This window comes from Excalfactoria chinensis, chromosome 16 (genome assembly GCF_039878825.1).
Source record: "Excalfactoria chinensis isolate bCotChi1 chromosome 16, bCotChi1.hap2, whole genome shotgun sequence".
Classification (NCBI taxonomy): Eukaryota; Metazoa; Chordata; class Aves; order Galliformes; family Phasianidae; genus Excalfactoria; species Excalfactoria chinensis.
Window position 1 is genome coordinate 8,847,360 of NC_092840.1, and position 20,665 is coordinate 8,868,024.

Here is a 20,665-nt window from a genome sequence, read left to right on the forward strand (position 1 = left end):
AAAACAGAACAAAGCACTGTGGAAAAGAACCTGTTTTCACATCTTTCAGAGTTCTGGATGGGGCTTTGTTTTCCTTGACAGAAGCTTGAATGTAGTGGAGCATTTTTGGCCTATGTTTTTTGGGAGCTGACTATTGCCTGTCTGTGTGTACATAGCACATAAGAAATAGCATAACACTGTCTGTGTTCTCTCCGGGTGCAGGCAGGCAGGGATTTGTGCATTCCCAACACCCTTCACAGTCAGTTATAGAGGTTCCCACACTATCTCAGGGATGGTCCTGCAGATTCAGTCACTCCAATTCTTCTGTCACTGAAAATAAACACTTCAAGTGGTTTATAGCTCTGATGGAAACGACAGCAGGATTTCAAACTTTGCACCTGAGCTTAGCAAACAGAAACTCAGCATAATAAAGATGCCTGGCTATGGTCCAGAGTTCTCTTTCATAGTAAACAGGACTCAGAAGGAGTCCTAAATAGCCAGTGGTCTGAGCCAGCATAAAGTCTGCAAACTGGACTTGAATCTACCTGTCCCATTCTTTGCATTCATAAAGATGGATGCAGGCTTAACTCAGTAAAGGAAAGGACTCTTTTCTCTTTTCTCTTGTTTTATCATTTCTCAGTTGGACTCACTTTGCTTATGTTTCCCAGTTAGTTCATGCAATAATAAGCCATTGCGTTCGTGGAAGTAACCCCTGATGAAGAATGGTTGAGGTTAGGTTGCCCTATGGGAATTCATGCAGCCTACAAACCTCTTCGCTTAGGCTGAATTTGAGAGCACAGAGAAATTCAATTGTCAGTAGGTGGATGTTCTAAGAGTGACAGCTGTTTTTACTGGCTGCTGCTCATACTTGGTTTCTATCTTTCTCACTGGCCTTTCAGTGTCTTTCCCATGTTACTGTGGATGAAATCCACATAGGGAGTGATTCTAACTTGGAGAGTCTTGTTTGCTACTGAACTGCCTCTGGTGCAAAGAATCTGACAGGTTTTGTCAAGGCAGTTTTGTGCTGGGAAAGTACAAAACAGTAACTCGGAGTGCCTGGGGTAATTTATAATCAAAAAGTTCAATGCACACGAAATCAGGCACCCTCGAGAAAAGACAGTGTCTAAGCAAGGTATTCTATTCTGAAGATATCACTTGTGGATTGTGTTCCTTGTTCTGATGGGAGCATATCTGCCAGATTACCAGGAATTTGACCAATATTCCAGAAAAGTTATTGAAATAGCGTACTGAAATTGGTACTTCACTTGCTTGGATTGTTCTAAAGATTGTAGCTGTGGATCTGCTAATTTCAGCAGCAATGCTGTGCACACAGAAGGAGCACGGCTGTCCTCTGACACTGGATTGGTGACACCAGTACATAAATCCAGTGCTGTGATCCTGTGAAAACACTGTGCTGCAAGTCCACTCATTCTCATGCATGCATAGCACTGATAAATGTCTCAGTAAAAACATTTCAAAAATGATTTTGCAACTTAAGAAAACATACTTTAGCAATTACCATTTCCTTTACCATGAAACCAAATTCACTGTACATTACAGCTTTAAAGCTGAGATCTAAGGATCAGATCAACTCTTTAATCCTAACTGTGGCTTCAGGTACTTCCTGATATTTATGAGAAATGCTCCAGGCCTGCAGCTGGGCTTTGAACAAAAAAATAATGAACTTCGTTGACTGTGAACAAAGTTCCACACTATTTGAAAGAAAGTTAAGCTACGACATTTTTTAATCCAATGCTAAATCACATAACCCAAATTCTCTGCATAATTCAGGAATGTTCAGAGCAATAAAAAGACAATTAGATCAAACCCGCTTGCTAAATGAGCTGACATCAATCTACCTGAACTTGAGAATTTCCACCAGTCTTACTCCTGAGATACATCCCATTACTCTCTGGATGAATACAATACTTTTACTATGTAATAACTGATGGAAAAGACCCATTCAGTTCCATTCCAATGTACTCCATGCACTAACACTGTCTCCTCTTACTACTTACAAATATAGATAAAAAAAGAGCAATGTGACATCGTACAGAACTGCATACTTATTCATGCAACAAGTTTTACAAATCATTTGCAATAGGACCTGCTTCTGTTTTTTTCAATGTGAGCTCTCCATTCAATGATACTGTTTATTCAGAACTTACGTCAAATCGCCCCTTGCTCACTCTGCTCGGGATTTGGATGCACATCAGATGTCAGCTCGGACTGATGTGAAATTAAGAGCAAATAAAGCTGAGCTGATCCAGCGTGGGAGATTTTGGCAGGGATATGATGGTTCATAAATAAAAAGGGCATTTTCTTTTCAGGAAAAGAGGGCTCAGGGCACCGTCTGACAAAACAGGGCTTGGAGTGAGCAGCGATGATAACTGCAGTGATCAGACACTCTGGTAAACAGTGAGCACATGAAACAGAAAAACACCTTTCTTCTATTGAATCCAAACAAGCTGTTGTCAACAGGAGCAGGGGAGAGTTCTGTGTAATAGATGAGAAAAGTGTCGATGAAGTTTAGGAGAATTCCTGACAATAAATTTTAGACACAAGAAGTAAGAAAACTTAAGGAAAAACAGAAATTAGGGATTAAACAACAGACTACAGAACAGCAGAGAAAGCACAGAGTTGAGAAATTTGTTTTCCCCACTCCCAAGGGAAAATGCACACGCCGTATTTGTTGTGAAGAGAGTTGGGTATTATCTCCTTCGTAGCAGATTTTTTCCTTAACATGCCTCTTGCTTTCTGTTTTGGTATGTAAATAATAGCTTCCCAGTCCCCCATACTTCACTCAAGGTAGCACAAACACCAGGCCCCACTGTGCAGGCTGATCAGATCCTCTACCCTGAGCATAATTACTGTAAATTAAATGTGACATTAAGAATTTGCATCGGGATGAAGCAAGACTGTTAACTCATGAGATGTTCCAGATAGTAAGTCAGCTTTTAAAACCTCGCCTCTCTCATTTCATAGAAAATGATAAGAATGTAAAAATACTGTGATTGAGATTTGTGAGCTTTTAATAGTTCTCACAGGAATGGGAATTATAAACTTTATTTGTGAGCAATTCTTAGTGGTTTTTTTTTTGTTTATTTAACAAAATATTTAAAAGGATTCAGGCCCAACATGTTGGTCTCTCAAGAATGAGGTAACTGGTGACTTAATGTGTTCTGTTGTGAGATGCTCCTTTACTTTTATTTCCTTCATCACAGCAGACAATACTTCTATATCTGATATCTTAAAGAATTGCCTTTTCTGGGGATAGAACCAAAGAACTGTGGATGCCTGAACCTGGTGTTATATAAGGAGTATAATGGCAAGGCATTCAACTCACAGTGCTGAGAATGTACAATATGGTTATATTCTAAAGGTACTGAACTGACCATATTCTTCACTGTATGCATTCCAATCGTTTATTTATTTACCACTCAGGATCCCAAAGTGCTGCTAACTACACAAGTTAACAGCTGTCTACTCATACAGTTCCTGGCTCCTACCTCCTCAGGCATCTTTTTCCTGTTTATACTTGTACATCAGATGGGCCTTTGGAAAAATCCCTGTTTTTCTTTTGTTCTGTTTTCTTTGTTCTGTTTCCATGCAGTCTTTTCCCCTTTGGAGATGACATGTATGGGAAATGGCTTATTGTAGCAACAGGAGACAGAAGCAAAAACAACTGCATCATGGGTAAAGCAAACATCAAAGCAAAGAGCAAGCCAAGTAGCTGAGAAAAATTATTTCATATGTGATATTTCAGTGTGTTGAAGTCCAGCATTTTTTGGCAACATGGACAAGATAAAACATAAGCAGCCACCGCTTTCAAAATCTCATTTTCCTCTGCATTTTTACTAGAACCAGACAAGGCAATAGACAGAACACACCTGACGTGAAAATACATTAAACCTACCTGTAGGTTCTAACCCACTGTGAAAAGCAAATTGGAACCCATCTTTCATTAAATACTAATTACCTGTCTGACAACCCATGTACAAAAATTAGTGTGCTTAGTGCAGACGTATTGTTATTGTGGATGTATGTCTATTGCTGTAGGTAGCCAACATGATTAAGTACTGTTAGCAATTCGTATCTGAAGATAATTAAGTTCTGCAGAGAAACAGAAGGAATCTGGCATTAATATATATATATATACAAAAATAAATAAACACGAAGGGTGGCAGATATTATAAGTGAATAAACAAATATAACCATTTCCTCTCCTTTCTCACAATTTACATAATGTAAACGGCTTTGACAACATCTTCACATTCTGTTTATCTTTAAATAGAGCTGAACTAAGAAAATCTGCATATTGTGTTTCTGCAGCTTCAACCTCCTGACCCGCTGGAGTGTTCTGCAGGCTACTGAGCAATGGAAGTTCCCTCTGTGGGTAAAGAGCCCATGGCAAGCAGTAATCAGCGCTCGCAAAGGCAGCAAAGATGCCTCATCTAAGTAAGTGAATGTGCGGAGTTTGTTAAATATTTATCCAGATTTATATTTGAGTAATAAAAATTACATGCTGGAAGTACTAGAAGTATCTTTAAGCAGCAATATCCATAGTTTGAAAGCTTTTATTTTTAGTTTGTAAAAGAGAATCTGGTTTCCTAAGAGGGTTCCTATGCTGACATTAATTAGAAGCACAACAGAACTGGCTTTGGAAGCAAACTGACAATCCAAATCAAACAAAAGAAGGTATTTTTATTATTTATGTTAATACCGCCACTCCTTCCCCACCTGGAATAACAGAGAACAAAGCAAAGCGACTTTGTCCTCTGTTCACTGCAGGTAGCTGAAAAATTGTAAGTGACCTGATGAGATCCCTCTGGTCTTTTATGAAGGTACGGTTTTAATTAGATAACGTTATCACTTGTCCCTTGAAGTCAGTATCTCCAGATGCATCACAGCCACCTAAACCTTATGCAAAGGCATGCTTACAGCCATAGAAAGGTGCACATGAGCCTTGGCACTGCCCGGCCGTGCTGTGTTCACACAGCAGTGGGGAAAGCTTGCAGACAGAGCTAATTCCCACTGAAGGCCGATTGCTTTCAAGCCATAAGATTTGCTGGTTGTGTTGTACCTAAAATAAAGACGACGATTCTCTGGAATCAATCTTACAGCAATTGAACCAGCCTTGGTAATTAGGAAAAGGCTTTTTTGTTTCAGTTGGATGGTTGTCTGCTGAAAAAGCGTCTCTCAATGGAGAGCTGATTGCTCACGTGTTCTTAATTGTTGATGCTTAATTGGATTTTGTCCAGTCCTTCCTTCCAACTGCTTCTATGCAGGGTATATTTAAGTCCATTTGTGTCTATTTTTGTCCACGTTCTGGGCATGTCTGGAACAGAGCAACAAGTTTGAACAGCAGCTCTGTAAATGCTACTGGCAGACGTGATCCTACACGGGAACAACTTTCATTTCTTGTTTTATTGCTCCACCTTCTGGTTAACTCGCGTTTCTTTTTCAAGCAAGATCTGGAGCGAGAACGGGCTCGTATCTAGCAGGAAAACTCCCTCACAAAAGCCACAAAAGCCACAAAAGCCTTCAACGGCCGCTCGTTCCACACAGCGTGCCATAAAGCGGAACGGCCGCGCGTAGCACCCAGCCCTCAGCTCTGCGACCCCCATCGGCACTCTTCGGCACTGCTCGGTACTCTTCGGCACTGCTCGGTACTCTTCGGCACTGCTCGGCACTCTTCGGCAGCTCTCTCTGCCTTCGGGAGCCAATCAGAGGACTTCGTGCGTTCCCGCTTGAGCTCGCTGGCGCGTGCAGGCCGAAGAGCGTTCTGCTGGCCGGGCCTAAGGGAGGCGGCGGCGACGACGGCCGTTGGTCGCGGGTTTTTGTGTTCCGAGGCGCCCGACGAGGAGGTAGGAGTGTGGCGTTGTGGAGAAGGAGATCTGCTGTTAGTCATTTTGTGACTGAGGTAATGTTGAGGGCCTGTCCGGGCTGGTGGGGAGGGAAAACGGATTTGCGGCCTAGAAAGGCGGAGTTCAGAGGGGTGGGTGCTCTGTGGGGAGCCGGTGGTCTCTGGGGGCCGTTTGGGTGGCTGTGGTGATAATGTAGTGAGTTAGTCTGGGTTGGGTTGGTAAGTGTAACTACAAAGTGGGGGTGGGCTCGGAGTTTGAAGCTCCTGCCGTGCTCTCCGGTGCAGCTGTTATTCTTCACAGCTTGAGAATGCGTGGGCTGTGCTGCTGGGCTTCAGCTTGGCTGTAAGGAGCTGTTAATTACCAGCACTGGATGGGCAAATGAAACAGTGCTGCTTTATAGCATATGTCTGAGTAAGGATGGGGGAAGCAGGAGACTCAGCACTAATGCTGTGGGTGCTTTGCCTTCAAAGGGAACATGACGGGCAGAGCTAGAGCCAGAGCGAGAGGGAAACCTCCAGGACAGGAGGCTGCCATTCCTCCTGTGGGAGCTGCATCTGTAAGTTGGTTCTCTTTAATTAGCACAGCTGTGCCTTGAAATGTTATTACTGCTTACAGTTTTAGTGTGTATGCGCTGAGTGAAAGTCCTGTATAGGCTGGCACTCAGTACCATGTAGATTGGGTGCGTCTTCCTCTGCAAAGCTTAGTTGTTTCCAAAGCCTTTTTATAGGAGGCTGCAGGAGGAAAAAGAGAGCTGAATTCTAGATGGTCCCTTTTGTCCTTGGCACTGAACTGATACAGATGCATTGTGATACCACAAAGTTGGTTCTGTTTGTTACTTTTTTTTTATCAAAAAGAATTAGGTTGAAGGATGTCAGAGGCCTCTTTAACTTTCTGACAAACCTGTGATTGTCCTTGCTGTGGGAGTAGGAAAGAAGGGGGGGAATGGGGGTGTCTGGACGATTAGTTGCTGAGAAGCCTTTCTGAATGGTGAAATTGCAACCTTCAAGGAGGTTGTCAAGAAGGTGATGCTAGACTCTGTTTTGGTGCATGGTGGGAATATGAGGGACAGGGAACACAAATTGGAATGAGTTGTTCTGCCTGGACTGAAGGGGTGGGGGAGTTCCAGGAGAGAAAGGCTGGGAGGTTGTATGACAGTGCAAGAGGTTCTGCTTTGTTGTAGGACAGAGCCTTTCAGCTCTCTGGCTCAGGTTTTGTCATTGTCCTTGATGTTGGCCTGTTGCTTGTACTTAAAATAGTAAACTTGGGGAATAACTAACCATACCTGTGGAGCAAACTCCAATTATCTGGTCAACGCTACATTGAATTATGAGGTTGTTTGTGGCTGACAGTCATGTTTTGCAGTCACTAAATAGAATAAATCTCTATTACTAGGAACTTGAGTTGTTTTGTGGGGAGAAGATCTTGAGCCTGTACAGCTCATTCTGAAGTGTTTGTTTAAGCGTAACACTTTTTAATATTATATGTACACTGAACACAAAAGTTAGAAGGGCTGTTTAAAAAAAACCAGACATTTACTTGGAGTATCAGTGGAGACACTGAGAATGAGAGTAGCCCAGAGATTCTGTGAAGGGCTTGAAGAGAGAAGGTTTACATTTACTGCTGTTAAATGAGCATTGTCCCAAACCCCGCTGTTTTAGTATTGAAATCACAGGGTAATAATTCTTAGTACCTAATATAGGGGAAAGAAATAAAATACGACTGCTACACTTGGGTGTTGGGGTATTCTGGACTTTGATTATTCACTGGCTTTGCTTTGTTGTATACCCAAAATGCTGTTTCTTCTGTTGCACTGGAAAAAGTTATTCTCAACTATTGCAGGCTCAAAAGAGTTTGCCAAGTCATCTACCTGGGCAGCGGCAGTCTCTGCAGCCTCCACCACTGGCAGAAGAACCTGGTGGCCGTGGGCGACAGAGAGGCCCTCAGGATGCTCCAAAGGCACTAGGTCAGAAGGAGGGGGAAAAAAAGTTAATTTCCCACAACAACGTGTGTTTTAAAGAGAGTGCAGTTAATATGCTCTTCATACAGCATTTCTAATTCTTTTCAAAATAACATCCGTTACTATGTTTTTTAAAAGTTTAGTGTGATGATAATGTTGTCCTGGTTCAGTTATGCTGCACATTAGACTGAGAGCTAACTTCAGTAGGGCTTGAAGAGAATATGATCTTCTTTATCAAAATGGTAAATAGATTCTTTGTCTCAATAGGATTGCAGATTTCAGCAGGGTTTCAGGACCTTTCTTTAGCAGATAGAGGTGGACGTCGTCGGGATTTCCATGACCTCGGGGTAAATACTCGACAAGCCATAGAACATGTTCGAGAATCAAAAACTGGTATGTCCAGATTAGATTATAAACAAATGTAACCAAATTAAAATAAACAGTGGTTTTGCTTTTTTTCTGCTTATAGCATCCCACTGGGAGCCAAGTTAGAAAATGGTATATGTTGTTCCTAATACCTGAAGTGTGGTTTTAAGTCTAAAAGAAACCAAAACAAAACTTGGAAAAATCGTGACCTGGAGCTCGTTTTCACTGTGTTTTGTTTTTATTTTTAAATCTTGAGATAGCAAAATTGTCACCTCTTCATGTATGAATGGGATTGTGGACATCTACACTGATTGGTTCTTTTGTTAGTTCCTGTTCAATATCTATGATTGACAAAAAGTAGTGTGTCCATTTGTGCTTTGGTGGCAGTTCATCTCTGCAGTACATGTTAACTGTCCCTTAGGAGGTTAAGTTACTGATGTGAATGCCTACCTCCTTTGATGTAGGAGCTTTCCTGAGGGACAAAGGAATTATAAAAATCTCTGGTGACAGTAATAACGTTATATGCATGGAATAATTTCTTTAAACATTACTGTTGTAGAACAGCTGCTGAACGTAACCGTGTGTTTAACTTAAATGTTATACAGTTTCTCAGAGTTAAAATATCGTAGAATGGCAAAGCTTCTGAAACAACTTGTATGTTTCTTGTTTTAGGCACTTCAGGTGCTATGATAAAACTAGTTGCAAATTTTTTTCGTCTCACATCTCGACCCCAATGGGCTCTGTATCAGTACCATATAGACTATAACCCTGAGATGGAAGCACGCCGCCTTCGATCAGGTTTGCTCTTTCAGCATGAAGAACTACTTGGAAAAACACACGCGTTTGATGGAGCAATATTATTCTTGCCAAAAAGGCTACCAAATAAGGTGTGATATGAGAATACTGTCTTTTCTTTTCACTTGTGTTTCATGTTGTTTCTTGTTTCTTACTAGTCTGGTTAACTAAAAGAATGGATGTATCATGAGCAACATTTAGTTGAATTGAATATGATAGCATAAACTATTTTGTTTCCATGGTGGAATTTGGTAATAAACTTTTGATTCTAATGCTCAGACTCTGCAGACTGGCACGCTCGTCTGCACAGAAGCAGGTAGTACAGACTGTGTTTTTCCATCAGCTGTCTTTCTGCTTGGATCTTTTTTGTAATTTACGTGTTCTGAGATCTATTGTAATAGAAAGGGTGGATGTACTGGGAATACATAGTAAGGTTTTAGTAGCAGGGGGGCACTGGGGATTCCCCTGTGGGAAGAGTTCAAGTCTGCCTTGTTATATACAGATGTTTCCAGCGGCTGCAGGCCAATGTTGAGCCTGTCGGCAGAGCTGATGGCACCTCTGTGAAAGCATGGTAAGGAAAAGGTGGAGAAAAGTCCAAGTAGCGGAAGTGTGAGAAGGAAGGAGCAACCGAGGGAAATTGCTGACTGTACCAACTGGCTCTGCCTCTGTTCTTACTGAAGGAACTGAGCATGACCAGTGGCATTAATAAAGGCTGGGGAAAAGAGTCTGGAGTGAAGGAGGGAAGTTGTTTACTCTCATGTGCTTTAATGTTTGTCTCTGCCTCCTGGTATCTTGCACAAGATGTCTTGGGGGGATAGCCCCATTTCTGTTTTTCACCCAAGCAAACCAAGCATTGTAGGCTGTGGTTTGCAGTCATAGTAGCAAATCCAATTCCTGTTTCAGTAAAGTCTCAAGGTTATTGAAATGTTAATATGCTAGTACAATCTGATGCTGATGAAGCCAAGTCTAGGTATAGCCCATGTGCCATTAGTTTTATTAATCTCAAGTTCACCGTTTTCAGGTTACTGAAGTATTTTCTAAGACCCGAACTGGAGAAGATGTGAGGATCACAATTACATTGACTAATGAGTTGCCACCTACTTCACCGACATGTCTGCAGTTTTACAACATCATTTTTAGAAGGTTTGCTTGCCCAGCTATGTCTTTGTAAGAAGTGATTTGAAAAATATCTGGCTTAATGTTTCATTTCCAAAGAATGGACTACAGATCAGTATGGTAAATGCCTTTGTAGCCTTTCAAGCCTTTGTAGCCACCGTTTCTGTGTGGCCAGCCACACCTGGTAACGTTTTAGTGTGTGGCTGCATGCACACTGTGATGTGTGTTGGTGTTGAGGGACTGAAACTGGTTGCTTAGAGAAGCTGTGGATGTCCCATCCTTGGAGGTGCTCAATGTCGGGTTAGATGGGGCCCTGAGCAGGTGGTTGGCAGCCCTGCCCATGCAGAGGGTTGAATTGGATGGTCTTTGTGGTCCCTTCCAACCCAAACCATTTTGTGGTTCTGGTGTTTTTGGACCATGAATGGAAACAGTTGTACGAGAGGTGGGACCATGAGTAATTTGATAAATAATAATGGTAAAAGATAACTTTATTTCAACTTCCAGGCTTCTGAAGATGATGAATTTGCAGCAAATTGGACGTAACTATTACAACCCTAAGGACCCAGTCAGCATCCCTAATCACAGGTTTGACAAAATGGATACCCAAGGGAGACAGAGAAAATGATTTTTCAGTGTTTCTCCTGTTGTTTATCTTATAATAAAGCCATAGATGTAAAAAATGTTATTCCAAGTAGCATGACACCTCCTTGCTGAACATTCTGCTGCATGTAACATCTGATCACTCTTCAGCATTGTGTGTTCTGTTATTATGTTGAACTCACATGACAGAAACCCTGCATAAATGACTATAAAGCTGAAACCTTTGAACACTTTACTTCTAAAGTTCAGGAATGTCCAGCCTTCATTTTGACAGCCATTTAGACTGCTGAGAAAATTCCTATCAGGCCATACTCCAGTGGACTGGTTGTTTTGCAGCTTGCTGATCACAGGATGATGTGTCTTGACTCTGTCTCCCTCACCAGGATCCCATAGAATATGACTGACGCTTCTAGGTAGCACTAGGTCTGCTGTATGTGTTGACAACCTTGAGTTTGGCTGGTACCCCATGGTATGGCTATGTTGTATGCCTTGCTGTTGGTCTAACCTACCTAACCTGCTTGGTGTAAGAAACTAGACAGTGTTCTAATAGATATACTACTGGTCTTTTTGACACATCCCTTGAACACTCACATACAGTATACTTAAATATCTTAAGTGGAATCTTGAATGTTTGGAGGGCTCAGTTATATTGCTGTGTCACTAATTGTTTAAATTTTAAGTTGTCTAAAGATACTTGCATTTAAAATAGTTCTTAAAATTAATCTTTGTGATCTCATTTGTATTGGATGATGGTTTCTTTGTGTCTCAGCGGCTTCAAGTGCTTGAGACAGTGGACAGAACTCAAGGGTCTGAATTGAGATGCTTTAAATCACTGTATGCGTTTTAAGATCCTGTTTGTTCCCTTTTGATAGGTTGATGATTTGGCCAGGCTTCACAAGTTCTATTCTTCAGTATGAGGAGAGCATTATGTTATGTGCAGATGTGAGCCATAAGATTCTTCGTAGTGAAACGGCTTTGGATCTTATGTACAGTCTCTATGAACAGGTTGAAGAGAGAAGATTTAGAGATACCTGTGCAAAGGAGCTGATAGGTCTTATTGTTCTTACAAAGTAAGTCTCTTTGGAATCTTCTAAGAGATCTGTTTTGTTGTTTGTGGTCCATGTCCTGAAGAATACAATGGTATTGGAAAGCCAAAAAATTTTACCATTGTCCCATTAGCAGATTAACTGAGGTGACAGCATTTACAAAAGCAGGAAATGCATATTGGATTAGTTCTGTTTTCATTTGGTATGTGGTGCAGTGTAGTTTTTAGTACAGTTGATGCCTGTTATAAAAGGGAAGTTGTAGTTACTGTTTCTTGGATGAGCAAAACTTCTGACTTATGTGAGTATTGCCAGTAATTTTTCTTCATAGTTTTGTTTCATTTGTAGTTAATGATTAAAAAAACCCACAAAACAACAAACGAATCCCAAAAGTGATGAAATGGTTTATTCAGGTACAATAACAGAACATACAGAGTTGATGACATCGACTGGGATGCCAATCCACAGTGTACTTTCAGACGAGCAGATGGCTCTGAAATCAGCTACATAGAATACTACAAAAGGGTATGGAAACTTGCTTGTCAGTTTGTGTGGTATGCTTGCACATGGGTTTTTAGAGCATTGTTGGAAGCTTTACCTATGATGCAGTTGTCTTTAATACTTTGTAATCTGAATGAAGTAACTGTTTAGTTGGTATGAGTTCAGCATTAGTGGTCCATCTCACAGAGTAGGAAATTGTGCAGTAAGGCCAGGAGGGGGAACAGGGAGCTCCTTGAAAATGCCCAGCTGCTGGAGGAAAGTCAATATCACTTTCCTCAGTTAGGGCTGGGAGAAGGATGCAAGAAACTGTTGGCTGGCCAGCCTCACCTCAGTCCCTGGGAGAGTATTGGAGAAGCTAATTCTGCAAACTTTCTAGTTACATGAATGATGAGGAACTCGTTAAGGCATGCTTGACTGGTGTGATAAGTTTCTCTGATCAGTGATGGGCCTGGTAGATGACAGAATGGATATAGTCTGCTTAGACTTAGTAAGGCTTTCAGCCCAGTCTTCTATGACATCCTCATGGAGAAGTGGATGAGATATGAGCTGGATAAGAGGCAGTGAGAGGGGGGATGAAAACTGGTTGAATAGTTGGGTCCCAAGGCAAAAAGTCAAGAGTTGGTGGTCCATAAATAGGGGCTCGGTTTTGGAACTTGTCCTGTTTAACATCTCTACTAATAGAGTCTAGATGATGGGCTCAGCGTACCTTCAGCAGAAAGGATGTTGATTTTCTGAAGGCAAAATACATGAACAGTCATCTTAAGGAAATGACACATTCTATTAGTTTTAGGCCACTTAAGACAAAACTTATGTATGACTTTTATAGCTTAGCCTTCTTTAAAATTAAACCTCCCACTGAAACACAGTGAACATCATTTTCTATTGTAAAAAAGAATGGGGCTTCATTTAGATTTTTCTTCTTTATAAACTCTGTCTATAAACTAGGACAAAGTTTTTGTTTTGTTGTTTTTCCCCCTTCTGGCCTTTGCTATGATATCACACTCTCGTTTTTTAAACGGTATTTTTTTTTGAGGTGTGATTCTCTTTAAGAATAAGAAAGAGTTAAACTGTGAAGTACGTTTTGCTGTCAGCTTTTTTCCTATCTAAATTAAATTAGTGACTGCTAAACAGGCCAACTCTTGCCAGATGCATGGAAAAGTTGCAGGAGGGTTGAATTTCAGACTTGTGAGGAATCTTGTTTGATTCATGGGATGTACTGAATTAAATTGCTCTGTAGGATAGGAACCTTGTCCATTAAGTAACTGAAATGAGCATCCTAATCTTGAATGAGGTACTTTGGGTGGTATTGCCTCAAGCTAGGCAGGACTGTTTCTGTTGTCTCTTGCAAGTCAATATCTTACAAATTAATAACCTGATCTCACTAATAGAAAGAACAGTGCTTCCTTGTGTGGCTTCTTCTGATGAAAACAACTCCCCTAAGTTAATGTATTAATTGGAGGAAGAAAAAGAAGTTGATGGCTGCTTTTTTTTTTTTTTTTAAATAAATTTTCTGAAATAAGCATTAAGAAAACTCAGCGTTTACTCTGAATAGACTGGCATACAATATATGTTTCTAATACAGCAATATAATCAAGAAATCAGTGACTTGAACCAGCCTGTTTTGATCAGTCAGTCTCGGAGGAAGAGAGGAAACATGATGGTAGGACCTGTGGTTCTAATCCCAGAGCTGTGCTATCTAACAGGTACTGTAGCAGTAGTTTCTTCATATAAAACCATCTGTCAGACCGTGCCTATCACTGCAACTGGTATTTTGACAGCATCCACTATAGATATGCTGCTTTGGTGGTGGTGGTTCTTTCTTCTGGTCAGCAGGTTGGGAATTTAACCTTGTTTACTTTTGCTTATGTGATGAATGAGTTAAGCTATTTTGGAAATCTCGGATTCTCTTAGACTTTGCCACTATTAATGTGTTCTGTACCAGTAATCTTCACTGCATGGGAGAATTAATTCAGAGCACTGGCGTTCTGACAGAATTGTTAACGCTGGCACAAGTCTCTTCCAACAGAGGGATTTATTTTTCATCTGCTTAGTGAACCTCCTTTTGCTTACTTGCCCTTAGGAAAACCACGCAGGGGCATTAAGGGAACTGTAAAATCCAGTAAAGTTGTCTAAGTAGTACTATGCTTTACAAATAAGGAAAGACTGAGGAGCTTGTACACTGCAGAGACAGTGAGAACTCTCAGTAAACCCATGTAACGTGGGAGGAAGCAATGAATAGAAATAAGTTATTAGTAAAGAGCAGAACTTCTGTACTGTACAGTCATCTACAAAAGAATCAGTAGGTACCATGCTATGGGATGTATTCTTACGAATTAAAGCATTTTAATGCTTCTCTGCATTATGTAGCATTAATTACTGTGTACAAATAATTATCTGCCTCATGGCTGTGTATGCAGTTATACTTTCTTAACTATTGCAGCTTGTAAGTGAACTGTGGAGGAAAAACTCCAGTTACAGACGTTGGAGTTTTCTTAGTCTTTAGTCGAATCTGTTTTTGTTATTGACAGGATTAACTGAGAAGATGAGGAATGATTTTAACATGATGAAAGACTTGGCTGTTCATACACGACTTGCACCTGAGCAAAGAAAACGAGAAATTGGAAAGCTTATTGAATACATGAAAAAGTATGTTAGCTGGGTATCCCCTGTACTTCATTGCCATACGTGTTGTTCACAACAAACTTATTTCTTGCAAAATTTTTGTAAGTCTTAACTTAAAAAAAAAAAAAGTCTCAGCAAGAACAAACTTGTTTTAATTGAAATGCTGTTTTTGAACAGAGATGAATGTGTTCAGAAGGAACTCCGGGACTGGGGCTTAAGCTTTGATTCTAGCTTACTATCTGTTACGGGAAGAGTTGTTCAAGCAGAAAAGATCCTTCAAGCAGGAAACGTGGTAAATAAATCAACTTCTAACATTTTCTGGATCTGTCACCAGGGAAGGGAGTGCTTAAAGGATGAAATGCTACTTGTTGGAGGAGGATTGTGAGAGAAAACTGCACACAAGTCACTGTCCATATGCTTTAAGCCAAAGCCTGCACAGCAAGCAGTGACTTAAAATGAGGGAAACATTTAAAGAGTGTTGGATGCCTTGAAAGATTGAGGCAAAGCTCTGCTGATGTCTGAGTGATGTTAGCAGAAAAGAAAACCACCCACAAAACAACACGAAAGTACTTCTGTATGTTCTAGGTGGATGTGTTTGCAGACTGTCTTTGAAGTGTTTGATAAAGTGTTTCTTTCCCACTTGTTATTTACAGTTTGATTACAATCCTCAGTTTGCTGATTGGTCACGGGAAACCAGGGTAGCTCCCTTAATCCGTGCAAAGCCTCTGGACAACTGGGTACTGATATACACACGGCGCAACTACGATGCTGCCAATACGTTACTTCAAAACCTGTTTAAAGTCACACCGTCCATGGGAATCAGAATGAACAAGGCAACCATGTAAGTTTGTTGGAAGTCTGGTGGAAAATGGTTTTGTTTTTAGTGTTGTCTATGTTTACATGATTAGCTTGGTAAATAAGGCAGTATTGAATCTCAAGTTACCTACATGTGCTGTAAGATTTTAATTTAAAAAAGAAGTTCCTTTCAGTTTGCAGGTTCTGGAGATTTCTCAAGCAAGTGATGTTTCTTACTCATACTTCTCTTTGTGGAAGTTTTCTCTGCGGGGCTGAGGCATGCCCAAGTCAAACAGCATTAATCATCTGATCACTGAGCAGAACGTTCTCAGCTGCACTTGTGCAATACAAGGAGTGTATGTTTTAATGTCGGCCTTCATCAGATCTTCATTTATCATCTTTACAGATAGCATTGAATATTTGTCCTTGTTTTAAACTTTAATCGCCATTGGAAGCCTAAGGGAGGGATTTCTTAGTGATCACTACAAGTATTATGCGTTTATTAACCGCTGTAATTATGGCACATAATGCTGTGTTGATGTGTAATGGGTTTTTGTTTTTGCTTGATGTTTCGGTAGCTGTTAGAACTGTTAATATTACAGGAAGTAAAACAAAACATTTCTCTTTCTTTCAGGCTTGAAGTGGATGATAGAACAGAAGCTTATTTAAGGGTTCTGCAACAGAGTATTACTCCGGACACCAACATAGTAAGTATAACTTCAAAGCACATTAATCTCTAATTTGTATTTTTAGACTAGTGGATTAATTCTCAGAAATAAAACCCTTGTCTCGAAGATATCTGCCATCTCCTGTGTGCCCCCTCATAGTCCTGTTCAAATTCCAGTGCACAAACTAATAGCCTCCTGTTTAAGAAGCCTTTGTCCTTGACTTCCAAGTATAGCCACTGAGATATTCCAGGTAGCTCTTTCACTGTCACTGTTTGATTGTTTCTTGGGTGTAAGAAACTTTGAAACAGCTACAGTTGTCATGTAAATCTGACAATTCATTTCCTAATAACTTTTTTTCCCCTTCAAAGGTGGTTTGTATTCTGTCTAGTACCCGAAAGGATAAATACGATGCTATCAAGAAGTACCTGTGTACGGATTGTCCCATTCCAAGTCAGTGTGTGATTGCTCGTACTTTAAGCAAACCTCAGACTACTCTGGCCATAGTGACAAAAATTGCCTTGCAAATGAACTGTAAAATGGGTGGAGAACTTTGGAGTGTTGAGATCCCAGTAAGTGTGTGTTGTTTTTTTTTTGTCATGAAGCTTAATTTCACATAAAAGAAGCGTAATTCTAAGAACTGAGTCTGTGCTTTTCTGAAGTGAACTGAAACTGCAAATGATTAAGTCTTGGTCATGATAAATTTTCGGATGGAGGCGGTAGGTGCTCTGTCATATCTGCACACGCTAACACATGTTTTGTATTGATTCCTTTTAAGCTGAAGCAGTTAATGATTGTGGGCATTGATTGTTACCATGATACCTTATCTGGAAAGCAGTCAATTGCTGGATTTGTCGCTAGCCTGAATGAAATAATGACACGGTAAGATTTGAATGCTGAAGAGAAAGTTAGAATCTTAACTGAAAAGAGGCTGAAATGTGGTAGGATGTTATGAAAGCCTATGAATTGGTTTAACTGTGTACTTAGAACAATTATCTGTGAATAGAAATAGTTGCTTCACTTGTGAGTTCTTCCTTGCATGACGTCTGCTAAATAGCCTTGCCCTTTTTCCAGAGCGCTTGGCAGTGAGAGCGGATGGGATGGGGGGGGGGGGGGGGAGGTTGTGACAGTGGCACAGGCTCTTCTCCCACTTGATTTCGCTTGAATTACATTGTTTTTGATTGAAAAGAATTTTATGTGGTGCTAAGGGACTTGTCTACCACAAGAGTTTTGCAGGGAAAATATTCTTGTAGTGCCCTAATTCCTGCTTGACTGCCTTGGCCCTCAGTAACCATATAGTCTGAGAGTAGTCACAGCCATTTTAATTAAAATATATATATATATTTAAATAGAAGTAAGCCCTGTGAATGCTTCCAAACTTGTCTTTTTATTTTCTGTTGTTCACAGGTGGTTTTCACGCTGTGTTGTTCAAAGCTGTGGGCAGGAACTTGTGGATGGGCTCAAAGCCTGCTTGCAAAGTAAGGGAAAGCTTTCTGCTCTTGCAGAGGAGTTAATAAATGACAAATTCCCTTCCTCAAGAGAGATAAAGGAAGCACTACCAACTTGTACTTAGATAACACATTCATGTTTTCTTTCTTTATAAATATTACTGAAGTTCAGTATTATTTTTCATACATTCTGTTGTTGTTTCCTGTATCTTCTAACAATAGCTGGTAACTGTTGTCAGTGTGCATCCAAAAAGATTTAGAGTAAGATTTAAAGGAGATCAAAACTACTTTAAGTTTTTGTTGTTTTTCCCTCAGCATCCCTATTTAGGAAGTTACCCTGCAGAACAAGTGCAAGCAACATTCTAAAATAGATGAGATTCTTGATGGTTATTAGGACCATTATTTCTTAACAGTGCAGATTCAGAAATGCCTTTCTATTTTGCTTTTTTTTAAGCTGCTCTGAAAGAATGGTTCAAGTGGAATAAGTATTTGCCCTCCCGTATTATTGTGTATCGTGATGGTGTGGGAGATGGACAGCTCAATACGTTAGTGAATTACGAAGTGCCTCAGTTTCTGGATTGCTTGAAGACTGTTGGTAAAGACTACAAGTAAGTCCATTTTTTACTAGCCCCTTTTCTCATACCACAAGAGAAACAGTCCAGGTTACAAAGAGTGGTTGCTGTTGAAGATGGTTTCCTCTTTTCTGCTGCGTTTATTGTTGCCTGAGCTCAAATAGCTGCTTTTCTGAGGGTTGTTTACATGAAAATCTAAAGTTACAAACAAGGTCCAACTTAATCTAAACTAGGAAGGATTATCTATGAAATGGATGCCCTGCAGAATTCTAGTTATTTTTAATTGGAAGCTCTAGAGAATCTGCTCCTGAAGTATTCTGTGGTTTCTTTTCCCGGAATGAGTTACTTATTTTCTACTTTTCTCTTAATTCTACTTATTTGTTTTAGTCCAAGACTGACTGTGATAGTTGTGAAGAAACGAGTGAGTACCAGATTCTTTGCACAGACTGGTGGAGGACTTAAAAACCCACCCCCTGGTACTGTCATTGATACAGAGGTGACCAGACCAGAATGGTAAGTTCTGATGTTGTTATCTTTGTTAGCAACCTGATAATGAAGTAAAACTGTTTCCATACACTCAGATAATTTACATTCTTGAAGATCTTCCAGCCTTTCAGGAATAGAGAAAATGAGCTGTTCTGTGGCCAAAGTAAAGCGTGTGCTTTGGGCTTAATTAATGTCTGTGAAGTGAAATTGGTAGGTATGTCCATTATTTTTAAGAAAACCAGACTTCCAGGTTTTATTTCTTCTATTACAGGTATGATTTCTTTATTGTGAGTCAGGCAGTGAGAAATGGTTGTGTTGCACCCACTCATTATAATGTAATATATGACACTAGCAAGCTGAAACCAGATCATGTACAGCGTTTAACCTACAAACTCTGTCACATGTACTATAACTGGTCGGTAAGTATTTCCTTGGGGAAAGGATCATTTTATTTATTATGAGCATCTCTGTGTTGTAACAACCCACAAGAGGGTTAAAAAAAGGCATCTGATAAAGGCCAGTGCAAATCCAAAATGTTTGCAATTGTAAATCTTGGCCTACAGCGGCTGTCAGAGAACTGATCTACACTTGCCTGACCTACCTGAAGATTGAAGAGATCCTTACTGTCACTAGAAGTTAGTGGCTGTTTTGGGTATCGTCCCCAATTTCTTTATCAAAAGCAAAACTGGAATAATTGTTACCTGCAGAAGTAGTTTGTGTAAAGATGGAAGTGATGGTCCGTTTCCCTTTGAGCCTCTTCTCTTTCATGTGAGGTCAGCACAGAGTTAGCTCATGCTTGAAACAGTCTTGAGATTTGTAACCTTAGCACTGAGAAGTAATTAATGCAGTTCACGTGTCCCACCTTCACTGAGGTAAAGCATAGGATACAAACAGGTATGAGATGCTTTCTGGAAGGGAGGAGAGGAATGGAGGTGGGGATCTGTTTGCACAAAGTCCTATTAATGCATTCAGTCTAAGCAGTGTTTCACAGATGGCAGGGAGAGCATTTATCACCGACCTTGTGAATTCCGACACTCCTATTGTTAATTGAAAGTAATTCTTTTATTTTTCTCCCCCTTTCTACAGGGTGTTATCAGAGTACCGGCTCCTTGCCAGTATGCCCATAAACTGGCTTTCCTTGTAGGTCAGAGCATTCACAGAGAACCAAACCTGTTGCTTTCAGACAGACTTTACTATCTCTGAAGTTATTGGTTTAAAATCAACAACAGAAAAGTTCCCTTCTAGGGAAGGTAGAAGTGTGTGGTTCATTTTGGGGTGGATGGATGGGCTGGTTTTCATGAGACACATGCATGGGTACATGCAGTTGTGGAACTTTATTTTCACTGTAGCAGGAAAAAGATAGAAGATAGCAGGTCTGTGTTTTGAATAAGACTTTATTCAACTGCGTAGAGAAAAAAAGTGTTAGAGACTGCTGCAGGTTCATAGGTGGAATGAACTCAGTTTTGTGGTCAACACTGTTCATTAGTTTTCTCATTTAAAAAGCGTTCATTTGATTTCCTGTAAGGAACATCAGTATCTACATCAGCACTGACTTGAGGAAGAAAGTCGTGCTATTTACAAGGGTTTTTTGGTTTTTCATTTCCAGATAATTGAAAGGGCTTAGGTGTCAGTTCAGATTGTAATGCTAAGGTTCTTGCTGGTAACAGTTGAGCAGGAGTGGCTTAATTTGTAAGGCAAAACATGGAGTGCTTCTGATGTTGTATTGCCAGCTGTCCCGTTAAACTAGGTCAGACAAGCGTTGGATTAGTGCTGTTTTTTTTTTGAAACTGACTTGTGAACTTTGTTACTTTCCTTTGCAAGATCTAAATAAAGTTGAAATCCTGCTTCCTTGA

At 40.3% G+C, this 20,665-nt stretch overlaps 1 protein-coding gene across 4 annotated transcripts in view; it reads left to right on the plus strand.

Annotated features, from left to right (window-relative positions):
* PIWIL1 (piwi like RNA-mediated gene silencing 1) overlaps positions 1-20,665 on the plus strand; it is a 147,852-nt gene extending 127,187 nt beyond the window's left edge. For 2 of the 4 annotated variants that reach the window (XM_072350884.1, XM_072350886.1), the window contains 22 exons: positions 4,312-4,437; positions 5,452-5,902; positions 6,317-6,402; positions 7,686-7,809; positions 8,071-8,196; positions 8,842-9,056; positions 9,986-10,107; positions 10,585-10,665; positions 11,553-11,750; positions 12,137-12,248; positions 13,807-13,927; positions 14,753-14,870; positions 15,024-15,138; positions 15,500-15,687; positions 16,276-16,348; positions 16,678-16,878; positions 17,085-17,188; positions 17,714-17,784; positions 18,209-18,362; positions 18,714-18,839; positions 19,084-19,231; positions 19,899-20,665. In XM_072350884.1, coding sequence (XP_072206985.1) covers positions 6,322-6,402; positions 7,686-7,809; positions 8,071-8,196; positions 8,842-9,056; positions 9,986-10,107; positions 10,585-10,665; positions 11,553-11,750; positions 12,137-12,248; positions 13,807-13,927; positions 14,753-14,870; positions 15,024-15,138; positions 15,500-15,687; positions 16,276-16,348; positions 16,678-16,878; positions 17,085-17,188; positions 17,714-17,784; positions 18,209-18,362; positions 18,714-18,839; positions 19,084-19,231; positions 19,899-20,015 — 2,595 coding nt within the window. In that variant the 5' untranslated portion in view covers positions 4,312-4,437; positions 5,452-5,902; positions 6,317-6,321 and the 3' untranslated portion in view covers positions 20,016-20,665. Of the gene's footprint in view, positions 1-4,311; positions 4,438-5,447; positions 5,903-6,316; positions 6,403-7,685; positions 7,810-8,070; positions 8,197-8,841; positions 9,057-9,985; positions 10,108-10,584; positions 10,666-11,552; positions 11,751-12,136; positions 12,249-13,806; positions 13,928-14,752; positions 14,871-15,023; positions 15,139-15,499; positions 15,688-16,275; positions 16,349-16,677; positions 16,879-17,084; positions 17,189-17,713; positions 17,785-18,208; positions 18,363-18,713; positions 18,840-19,083; positions 19,232-19,898 lie in introns of all 4 variants that reach the window. The other 2 variants (XM_072350885.1, XM_072350888.1) reach the window with 2 other exon arrangements.